This window comes from Berghia stephanieae, chromosome 15 (genome assembly GCF_034508935.2).
Source record: "Berghia stephanieae isolate SIO BIC M18660-M18661 chromosome 15, UCSD_Bste_1.3, whole genome shotgun sequence".
Lineage (NCBI taxonomy): Eukaryota > Metazoa > Mollusca > Gastropoda > Nudibranchia > Aeolidiidae > Berghia > Berghia stephanieae.
In genome coordinates, this window is record NC_088374.1 from 15,217,599 (window position 1) to 15,230,098 (window position 12,500).

At 36.8% G+C, this 12,500-nt stretch overlaps 1 protein-coding gene across 7 annotated transcripts in view; it reads left to right on the plus strand.

Annotated features, from left to right (window-relative positions):
• LOC144960458 (hydroxysteroid 11-beta-dehydrogenase 1-like protein A) overlaps positions 1-12,500 on the plus strand; it is a 25,262-nt gene that overhangs the window by 2,411 nt on the left and 10,351 nt on the right. For 2 of the 7 annotated variants that reach the window (XM_078893557.1, XM_078893558.1), the window contains exons 2-4: positions 1,800-2,039; positions 9,947-10,035; positions 11,083-11,181. In XM_078893557.1, coding sequence (XP_078749683.1) covers positions 9,963-10,035; positions 11,083-11,181 — 172 coding nt within the window. In that variant the 5' untranslated portion in view covers positions 1,800-2,039; positions 9,947-9,962. Of the gene's footprint in view, positions 1-1,796; positions 2,046-9,946; positions 10,036-11,082; positions 11,182-12,500 lie in introns of all 7 variants that reach the window. The other 5 variants (XM_078893560.1, XM_078893559.1, XM_078893564.1 and 2 more) reach the window with 5 other exon arrangements.

The following is a 12,500-nucleotide window of genomic DNA, read 5'->3' on the forward strand; positions in this document are numbered from 1 at the left end:
CACAGTATTGTTTTCGTTTAATAAATTGAAGCTTACAATAATTCAATACTTATCTTTATATTGTGTGTTCAAGACGAGATAGCTAGAAGTGAATGTGTTTATTTGTTCTGTGTTCTGTGTGTAAATGTTGATGTTTGAATGTGAATGTGTTTATTTGTTTTGTGTTCTGTTTGTAAATGTTGATGTTTGAATGTGAATGTGTTTATTTGTTCTGTGTTCTGTTTGTAAATGTTGCTGTTTGAATGTGAATGTGTTTATTTGTTCTGTGTTCTGTTTGTAAATGTTGCTGTTTGAATGTGAATGTGTTTATTTGTTCTGTGTTCTGTTTGTAAATGTTGCTGTTTGAATGTGAATGTGTTCATTTGTTCTGTGTTCTGTTTGTAAATGTTGCTGTTTGAACGTCGATGAAATAAGTAACAACAGTTAAATGGAATGGAGGCTTTAATTTAATTAACAAAGTCAGATAACGTGGAGGTTTCGGGTTTCCCCTTTGTCAACAAAAACACGATGAACGCTTGATAATAATAATAATAATAATAATAATAATAATAATAATAATAATAATAATAATAATAATAATAAGAAGAAGAAGAAGAAGAAGAAGAAGAAGAAGAATAAAGGGCATTTATATAGCGCTTTACCTCGTTGTCATAGGCTGTAAGCTCTTTACAGTGATATAAAAAAAACATATTACGGTAAGACAAGCGTTGATAGAAAAATAAGTAATATGATGATAATAGTATTTTAAACTTGCAATTACAAAAGACATTAGAAAGAAACTGGAGGCAGCAGAAATGTCGTTCTTAGAAGGATGTTAAGAATCTCATGGACAGAGAAGAAAACTAATGAAGAAGTATTAGAGCAAGCTGAAACTAAAAGGTTACTAATTCGTACAATAAGAAAAAGACAAATTGGATTTTGAGGGCACCTAATTCGACATAAATGTATTGAACATCTTGCTCTCATGGGAAAGATAGATGGTAAAAAGAGTATAGATAGACTAAGAAAAAAAAAATTGAATAGTTTGAACAGCTGGGTGACAAAGAAAGAGAAGAGTAATATTAGTTGTTTTGAGGTTATCTGATCAGAGAGATGAATGGCGTACCATGATCACCGATGTCTGGCACAGACTTGGTACTTGAAGAAGAAGAAGAATTGCAAATTGCAAGACGAATGAGAGATCAGAAAATGGATGTTAGATTCACCTAAACAACGCCATTTTCTTATATCATCACGTTCGTCTTTGGTGGTGCAATCATTCTGTTTTGTTGACAAAGGGAAAATCCAAAACGTCCACATTATCTGTTTTACTTTATTGAATTGAAGTTTCCGTTCCATTTGACAAGTGTTTTTTCCCCCGTGTTCTTAGCAAAGACAATGGGAGGCCTTCCGAAAGCTCCTACATCCCTAGTATTCTTGTTCTAGTAGGGGGTTTGGGAAGGGGGAGACTTTAAAAAAAAGTTTTCCCCCTCCCAAACCCCCTACTAGAACATTATAAAAAAACAAGAATACTGGGGATGTAGGAGCTTTCGGAAGGCCTCCCAAGACAATAATTCAGTATTTTCATACAACGTTTGTCCCATATAACATCAGAGATCTAGGGTCGCAACAGGCATGGCATGCGATAATATTAACTCACTCAAACCTAAAACCGACTATATCCGTAGTTTACCCTTGTTACTTTTACCCCATGCCTTTTAATGTTAATGTTTTTAGTTTTTACATGTTAGTGGTAGTTGAATAAAACTATCTATGTACATGCTCATTTTTAATACATTTTTTCCAATTTTGAAAAGTAGCAAAAATCTCTAGGATTGAATGAGTTAATATACGTTTAAAAATAGACTCAACTGTATTTAAAAGATAAGACTAGATACCGAATAGCAACAATGAAAGAAATCTAGGTACTTGGTACTGATTAGTGTGAAGGAGTATCGGAGTGATAAATACAAACAAAGAAAGTAGTTTGTTTACATTTTGTTTTCAATTCAATTGGATAGGATTGGGGTGACGCTGATACATAGAAACTGTATGGATAGGTAAGTGTGGGTACATACTGTGATGAATCGATATTGCCATCGTCATCATCATCATCATCATCATCATCATCATCATCATCATCATCATCATCATCATCATCATCATCATCATCATCATCATCATCATCGGCATCATCATCATCATCATCATCATCATCATCATCATCATCATCATCATCGTCATCATCATCATCATCGTCGTCGTCGTCGTCGTCGTCATCATCATAATTATTATTATCATCATTATTATCATCTTACCCAGCCACCCCCCTCTCTCACCCTCTCTCTCTCTCTCTCTCTCTCTCTCTCTCTCTCTCTCTCTCTCTCTCTCTCTCTCTCTCTCTCTCTCTCTCTCTCTCCATCCACCCATCCAGAAATTTATACATCTATCTATCTTTCTAGCCTATATTGCATTTAACAATCCATAAATCCATCCAACCATATATCCACCCATCCATCAATCAATCCATCCATCCACCCATCTATCTATGCATACATCCATCTATCTATCTATCTATCTATCTATCTATCTATCTATCTATCTATCTATCTATCTACCCATCCATCCATCCATCCATCTTTCTGTCTATCTGTTTGTCTGTCTGTCCGTCCGTCCGCCCGCCCGTTCTTGTCTTCCCTCTTCGTCCCTCCCTCCCTACCGCCCTCCCCTCTACTTTTCAATTATTTATAGATAGCCTTTACCACAATAACAATCATACAATATTTTACGGTGCGTTATATTTCCTTCTCGAAGCTCAAAACGAATAACAACTTATTGATTTTAAATTGATTACACTCTCATGCAATCCTCTCTCCACCGCCAAGAGCAGCTCGGGACAAAAGCTCAGCTAAGGTTCTGTTTAAATTTTTCACAATTCACGTGACCTGCAGAGAGTACCGATAGCTCAGTCGGTAGAGCACTTGCTTCTCACGCAAAGGGAAAGGGATCGAACACAATTCCTGGTGAAGGCGAGATTTATTTTTCAACCCAGCAGTTACTTTGTAGCTGGGTCTATCTAAAAAATGGAGGTTTTATATAGCGCAATATCCACTAAACGTGCTCAAAGCGCTTCACATGGGACCCAAGCCAACAGCAACACTTAAAATGCAGGACGAGACATGACATGACACCTTTTAGGCGATGTTACATCTTTTTTTTTTGGACAGAGACAACGCTGTTAACGTCCAGGTACTCATTTTACACCTGAGTACGCAGCTCAAAGCGGGACTCGAACACAGAACCCTTTGATCTGAAAGGGAGTGCCATACCATTAGACCACATAGCCGCAGAAGTCTGCAAGTAAAAGGCTCCACTTCGGCTCCATGAGTCCAATAGTTCTTAGGAACTACCTTTCTCCACGAGCCCGATAGCTCTTAGGGCCTACCTTTCTCCATGAGCCTAATGGCTCTTAGGGACTACCTTTCTCCATGAGCCCAAAAGCTCTTAGGTACTACCTTTCTCCATGAGCCCAAAAGCTCTTATGTAATACCTTTCTCCATGAGCCCAATAACTCTTATAGACTACCTTTCTCCACGAGCCCAATAACTCTTATAGACTACCTTTCTCCACGAGCCCAATAACTCTTATAAACTACCTTTCTCCATGAGCCCAATAACTCTTAGGGCCTACCTTTCTCCATGAGCCCAATGGCTCTTAGGGACTATTTTATTCCAGGCGATATCACTGGGCCATCAGTTCTAATGGATACGTCATTAAATATGAATGTTGCTGACGATGAAAACGACAACCATCAACAACACTGCTGTAATCAGAAAACGAAACGAAACACGTATTTAAAAATTTGGCCAGAAAACTTGCCCTTCAAATATCCGATGGATTAAAACGACCCTCATCTTGACTTACACATTCAAACCTGGGAATTCACGAAGTCTTCCCTAGGTCCCAGGTTTGATAGTGTTGGACTAGGTCAGAGTCATTCTAATCGATGCATATTTGAAGGACGAGTTTTCTGGCCAAAATTTTTAATATGTGATTTTTTTAGGAGTCCGACAGAACAAAGGATCCAAAAAAATAAATCGGGTTTGTTTGACTTGTCGCATAAAGGAATAATTTCAGTGACGAGGTGATGGAAGGGAGTGGGTGGGGGAGGGGAGGGGAGGGGGGGTGAAGGATGGGGAAGGGAGGAGAACACGGGTAGATGGTTTAACCTTTTACATGCGCTGTTCGATTTTAATAGTAATTAATGTTCTACGTTTAGCTAAAAGACTCATAACATCCGCCAGCAGCCTAATATAATGTACCAATAGATGCTGCGCGTTCCCAACATTGACATCAGATACATATTATGCTGAATGGGGAGGGGGGCGGGGAGGGGGGGTGGGGGGGGGGGCTGGCGGATCCCGATCGTTCAGTTGGTAAAGCACTCGAATCACAAGCAAAGGGGCCGAGACCAATCCCGCGATGCTACACACAATGTACACACTTCAGTACTTCATTGATTGTATTGAACGGAAGAACGGAAGTGGTGCACACGTTGTGGGACGTTAGGGTGATCCGTGGAGGAAAAATAATAAAAGAAGAAAGAAGCGTTGATTTTGGACATTCTATCCTATTGTTGTTGTCAGTGTTTTCAACCACAGAAGGGGAGACCTTCCATAAGCTACTACATCCCAAGTATTCTTGTTCTAGTAGGGGGTTTGGGAGGGGAGAAACTTTTTTTTTAAAAGTCTCCCCCCTCCCAAACCCCCTACACTAGAACTTCTAGAAGGGGGTTTGGGAATGGGGAGACTAAAATAAAGTTTCCTCCCTCGGAAGAAGACTTGGAATGTAGTAGCTTATGGAAGGTCTCCCCACAGAAGTCGATATAGATAGAATGGGCTTGGCCAAGGAGTTCACAACATTGCCATCCGGAAGTATAACGGACCAACACACAAACTCTGTTTAACCATGAACTTTTATAGTCTTGTTAATACAGTTTAGTGAGAACAACTCAGAAACGCGGATGGCAAAAACAATAACAAAGGCCTGAGTGACATCATCTGCATACTATCTATATATTTTTTCGAGCAACGATCGGAAACAGGGCCGGAATTTTTTTTTTCAAGCAAGAATGTAAGACTGGTGAAATTGTAAGCTTCCATTTCATTTCCTATGATTTTTAACGCACATTAAAACTCACTGACAAGTTAGTGGTGTTAAGTGGAACGCTAAAAATAACGGGAGACCTTCCATAAGCTACTACATCCCAAGTATTGTTGTTCTATAGATAGTTCGAAGATGACGTCACTCAAGCCTTTGTTGTTATATTTTGCCATCCGCGTTTGTGAGTTATTCTCACTGAACTGTATTAACCAGACTATAAAAGTTCATGGTTACACATAGTTTTGTGTGTTCGTCCGTTATACTTCCGGATGGCAATGTTATGAGCTTCTTAGCCAAGCGCATACTATCTATTAGGGGGTTTGGGAGCGGGGAAACATTTTTTTTTTAAAGTCTCCCCCCTCCCAAACCCCCGACTCTTACACTTACACTAGAACTTCTAGTAGGGGATTTGGGAGGGGGGAGACAGTAAAAAAAAGTTTTCCCCCTCCCAAACCCCCTACTAGAACAAGACTACTTGGGATGTAGTAGCTTATGGAAGGTCTCCCCTAAAGGGAACACATATTATAACATCCAAAGCCGTGAAAGAATCACAGATAATTCGACAACTTGTAATGGGAAGGAGGAGAACGATGACGTGGACGAAGGTCGTCTCTGTTGTCAAGGGGTTAACGTTATTAGTGATCGAACCTGTAAATGGTGTGGAATATTGTGTGTGTGTGTGTGTGTGTGTGTGTGTGTGTGAGTGTGTTTGGGTGTTGTGTGTTTTTGGGTGTTGTGTGTGGGTGTATGGGGGGGGGGAGAGAGAGAGAGAGAGAGACTGAGAAAGTTGGAGGGAGAAAGAGTGAAAGAGAGTGAGAGAGTGTGAGAGAGAGTGAGAGATTGAGAGAGAGTGAGAGAGAGTGAGAGAGTTTGAGAGAATGTGAAAGAGAGTGAGAGAGAGTGAGTGAAAGAAAGAAAGAGAGAGAGAGAGAGAGAGAGAGAGTGAAAGAGAGTGTGTATGTGTGTGTGAGAGAGAGACACACACAGAGAGAGAGAGAGAGAGAGAGAGAGAGAGAGAGAGACGTTTTCGTCTATTTTTTTTAGTTCCGTGTTCAAAGCGTTTCATACTGTACATAATCTACTTTTTAAGAGGAGCTAAAAGACACTAATAATAACATTTATTTAGGTCATTTTTAGTGCCAGAAAAATCCATCGATCGAATCCCATAAGCGAATGGCGTCTCCCTCATGCTGGAGTTACCCGTGTATAATCTGATAGATAGAATTCAGTAATAATAATAATAATGATAATATATCTTTATTGTCCCCCAAAAAAGTGGCAATTTGTCATTTGGCTACACATTTATAACAATACAATATTGACATAGACACACTCACACAAGATGCACACTAGTAGCATAGTAGTTCTCGTAAAATAAAAATGATCACCAAAATGGCCATCTAAAAACAATAATAAAGACCTGAGTGACGTCAATTCCGTTCCTTCTATACACTTTCCACCCACCCACACACACACATATACACACACACACACACACACACACACACACACACACCATACAAATACACACTAACACATACGACACATACACAAGTTACAATTTTTTTAGGTTTTCGGTTTTCTTTAGAATTTGGTAGACAAAGCTTACGGGAGCTCCATTAGAATGGGGGGAAAGAGGTGGGGGTGGGGGGGGGGGGAAGAAGAGATGAAAGGGGGTGGGTGGACGAGACAATATTATATATATATATATATTTTGGCCAGAAAACTCGTCCTTCATATATCGATTGATTAAAATGACTCTTATCTTGGCAAAAACTCTCAAAACACGGACTAAAGAAAGACTTCGCGAAGCCCCGGGTTTGAGAGTTTTTAACAAAATGAGAGTCATTTTCATCGATCGATATTTGAAGGGCGAGTTTTCTGGCCAAATTTTTAAATACAGTGGGTTTTTTTTTAAAATACGTGTGGGTATTTTTCTCAGACTACAACAGTATCACTATAAGTAATTCACACGGAAGAGGTTTCATGGATGAACGATCCTCAATAATAATTAAGATTTTTAGTGATCGGATAAAAGAAGGCAGAAGTATAGACGTTTTAACTCACTCAATCCTAGAGATTTTTGCCTCTTTTCAAAATTGGACAAAATGTATTAAAAATGACCATGTACATAGATAGTTTTATTCAACTACCATTAACATGTAAAAACTATAAAACATCAGCTTTGATACTATGCCTATAATTTGTCTCGTAAAAAATGTAATATATAGGCATGGGGTAAAAGTAACCCCGGGTAAACTACGGATATAGTCGGTGTTAGGGTTGAGTGAGTTAAAAGGGTGAATGAGTTTGTCGTACGACTTAATGTGTTAAAATTGGGGTTGTTTTGGTGTGTTGTTTGCTGTTGGTGTGTTCATTGAAAAAAACAAAAAAAAAACAAACAGATTTCCATTCCATAACAATTATGATCATTATATCGTGGCCTTGTGGTATGGCAATCAATTATGGACTGATGAGACCGCGGTTCGTGTCCTGCTCTGGGTTTTGATGAAATTTGGCATGAAAATTCAAATTGCATTAGACCTTAAATTACACACACACATATGCGCGCGCACGCACACACATACTTACATACATACATACATACATACATACATACATACATACATACATACATACATACACACACACATATATATATATACATATATATATATATATATTGTGTGTGTGTATACGTATATGTATTATTATAATATATATATATATATATATATATATATATATAATATATATATATATATATATATGTGTGTATGTTTGTATGTATTATATATATATATATATATATATATATATATATATATATAATATATATATATATATGTGTGTATATATGTATTATTATAATATATATATACATATATATGTGTGTGTATGTTTGTATGTATGTATTATATATATATATATATATATATATATATGTATATATGTATTATTATAATATATATATATACATATATATGTGTGTGTATGTTTGTATGTATGATTATATATATATATATATGTATATATATATATATATATATATATATATATATATAATACAGAACTGTCTACTTGATATTTTTTTAAAATCGTAGTTTAAAAAACAAAAAACAAAAACACTTAACCAATTTTCACAAATAAACAATTTGTTGCTCCAAAGTCCTGAAATATAGTTTCTAAGGAGCTAAACTTTCCTTTACAACAAAATCTATTGAGTCAAAGAGATCTATGCAGCTCTGTAGCTAGGACCAATAAGTACTATTTCTACGATCTTTTTTCATAGTACTAGCTTTCGTCACGTTCGCAACTAAAATATCCCAACACTAAGTTATTTGGAAATAACTAAGGAAACATTCGTTTTCATCATGTGTCTACACTTTTTGAAACCTTTTAGAAACTAATTTTGCTGTTCTATTGGAGCCCGATCACCAGGTCTTTGTTGTTGTTTACTTCACATTTTTCAACTGATAGAAACGAGTGAAACGATATATATATATATATATATATATATATATATATATATATATATATATATTCAAAGCCACTATATTTATATATATATATATATATATATATATATATATATATATATATATATATATATATATATATATAGTTTCAAAGCCACTATGACTTATCGGGGTCGTTCGGTGCGCAATGCCCTTTTCGTTTACCTAAACCATCCGCCACTGCAAACTAGAATCACGTACGGTCAAGCAAATAAAACCGCTCAACAAGTCAACGAGAAATGTACACATTCTTGACGTATATGTGTGTGTATGTATATATGTGTGTGTGTATGTGTGTGTATGTATGTGTGTGTGTGTGTGTGTGTATGCACGAGAAAGTGTAAGCAGACAAAATGGATGACATATTTCCAGTAGTATTTACACAAGCGACCAATCAAAAGTCTCTGATTGACTTCTATATGTCAACTCGTCCGCACTCTGAAAAAAAAAAAATAGAAACACGTTTTAAAAAATGTTGGCCAGAAAACTCGTCCTTCAAATATTATCGACCAATTAAAAATGACCCTCATTTTTGAAAAAAAAAAAGAAAAAAAATTCTCAAACCTAAGACTTTCCCGACGTCTTCCTTGAAAATTTTGGACGAGATAAAAGACATTTTCATCGATGGATGTTGGAAGATTTTTTTTTCGGCCAAAATATTTTTTTTTAAATAACGTTTTTTTTTTTGGTTGGTTTTGTTTCCCGAGGACGGAGAATTGCCCCAATGAATTTACCGTATCCATTCTTCACGCACCGGTATTATTTAGTAATGCAAGTTTATTTAGAGAAAATTGGACTTTACACTGATCAAATGGGGCTCTGCTGGAAGTCTAGCTAGATATTATTATATTCTCATGTTTACAACAAGAGAGCTGAGTGGGTTCCTGAACTCCTTTAGTGGGCAGGGAGGCAATAGGAAGCAGACACTGGAGTAAGATAAAGATATGAAAAAGTGTGTATGAAACAGTGCTAGACAAAGCAAGAAAGAAAAATATAAGAAAGAAAAAAAAAAACCTATCAAAAAATTAACATCCTTCGACTGGTGACCAAACCTCAGACCACCGTAACCAAAAGGTCCTGAGGTTCGATCCCCAGGTGAGGCCGGCTGATATTTTTGTTTGTGTTTTTTTTTTATCTTGGGGGCCAGAGAGGGGGGGGGGGCATTTTTCATTCTTGCTTTGTCTGGCATTGTGAACTGAAAAAAAGTTCTATCGTTGAAAGTAATGTTCCCTTGCATATCTTGTATACTAAATCTATTCTCCATGTTGTTTTTTTATCTTTTCAAGGTAGCGGAAGGGCAGTATGTGGCTCCAACTGTTGGCCGTGACAGTAGGCACAGTTCTGGGTCTATGGCTGATGGGAGATGACAGTCTAGGTAAGAATAAAAACCATCCTAATATTATGTTACTGGTTAATACTCTTCAACAGTCGTAACGTCACTTCTTTCCTCATGACGCATGGTAACTTAGTAACACTGGCTCTAAACTATCGGAACAATGGCGGACGCCCGTATGAAATATTTCTCCGGCGAGCATAAAAGCGTTTCCAGAGGGAAAAAAACCCCATAAATTTGATCATGTTTTGACTTTTTACACATTCTGATCACAAGGCATATGAAAAGTTCTAGCCAGCATGAAGAATAAAAAGTAATGATTTTCTTTGTTTACAACCAAGATGGCCGCCGTTGCCGGGCGGCGTGACATCAGACTACTGAATCCAATTGGCGTCATAGTTTTAGTATATTAGAGATAATTTAACGAGAGTTAATCACCTAACTGAAGACAGAAAGCTGCGAAAACCCGTGCCAAATGTAAGTGATATTACAAATATAAATATTATATGAGCTATAGGGTGTTTACCGACTTGACATGGCCTGACCTAGACATGCATCGTTTGCTTTTAAAATCCTTTGGCACTCTTGAATTTTCTTGTTTCTCTATTTCCAGTTAAATGTGAATTTCCTGTATTATTTCTTCTTCTTCTTCTTCTTCTTCTTCTTCTTCTTCTTCTTCTTCTTCTTCTTCTTCTTCTTCTTCTTCTTCTTCTTCTTCTTCTTCTTCTTCCTCCTCCTCCTCCTCCTCCTCCTCCTCCGCCTCCTCCTCTTCCTCCTCCTTTTCCTCCTCCTCCTCCTCTTCTTCTTCTTCTTCTTCCTCTTCTTCTTCTTCTTCTTCTTCTTCTTCTTCTTCTTCTTCTTCTTCTTCTTCTTCTTCTTCTTCTTCTTCTTCTTCTTCTACGACTTCCTCCTCCTCCTCCTCCTCCTCCTCCTCCTCCTCCTCCTCCTCCTCCTCCTCCTCCTCCTCCTCCTCCTCTTCCTCCTCCTCCTCCTCCTCCTCCTCCACCTCCTCCTCCTCCTCCAGGACCACCACCACCACCACCACCTCATCATCATCTTTCTCTATTTCCCTCTCATTTCCCTCAACAGGTCTGTCCAACAGTTCTGGCTATGTTAAGTTTATTTTCTGGTGTGTTTTGGTTGTAGCGTTGACACCGTGTTCTATCTTCTCGCTGACAGAAAACACAGGTGGGCAAATGGAATACAAACAATTCATTGTAAAAACAAACAAACAAAAACAACAAGAATACAACAATAACATCAACAACGAGAAGAACAACGACTAAACAAATAACGTCGACAACAAAAACGACAACAACAAGAACAACTACAACAACAACAAAACAATAACAAGAACAACAACTACATTAACAACACCAACAGAAACTACAACAACAACAACAACAACAGCAATAATAATAATAATTAAAAGAATAATATTAATAACAGCAATAATAATAATAATAATAATAATAATAATAATAATAATAATAATAATAATAATAATAATAATAATAATAATAATAATAATAATAATAATAATAATAATAACAATAATAAAAATAATAATAATAATATTAACAATAATAATAATAATAATAATAATAATAATAATAATAATAATAATAATAATAATAATAATAATAACAGCAACAACAACAACAAAATCATTTTATTGATGCTATGCGTTTAGTTTGAAAACTCGGAACATCCGCCAGCCGGATATAGCATACCAATACAAACCTTAAACGTTTATAATCTGATTAATACTATTACTGAGAACTACTCATAAGACTGAAACAACACACAGATAGGCGCAGGTCAGCGCTGTAAAGTGAGCTATAGATAGTTCGAAGATGACGTCACTCAGGTCTTTGTTATTGTTTTTGCCATCCGCGTTTGTGAGTTATTCTCACTAAACTGTATTAACCAGACTATAAAAGTTCATGGTTACACAGAGTTTGTGTGTTGGTCCGTTATACTTCCGGATGGCAATGTTGTGAACTCCTAGGCCAAGCGCATTCTATCTATAGATAGTATGCGCTTGGCTAAGAAGCTCATAACAATGCCATCCGGAAGTATAACGGACCAACACACAAAACTGTGTGTAAACATGAACGTTTATAGTCGGTTTAATACAGTTCAGTGAGCATTACTCATAAACGCGGATGGCAAAAAACAATCACAAAGACCTGAGTGACGTCATATTCGAACTATCTCTATACAAGTTTCGAATAGTCTTCAACAGTCGTAATGTCACTTCCATCCTAATGACGTATGGTAACTTAGTAACACTGGCTCTAAACTATCGGAACAATGGCGGACGCCCGTATGAAATATTTCCCTGGCGAGCTTAAACGCGTTTCCAGAGGAAAAAAAAAACATAAATTTGATCATGTTTTGACTTATACACATTCTGATCACAAGGTATATGAAAAGGGAATGAAAAGTTCTAGCCAGCATGAAGAATAAAAAGTAATGATTTTCTTTGTTTAGAACCAAGATGG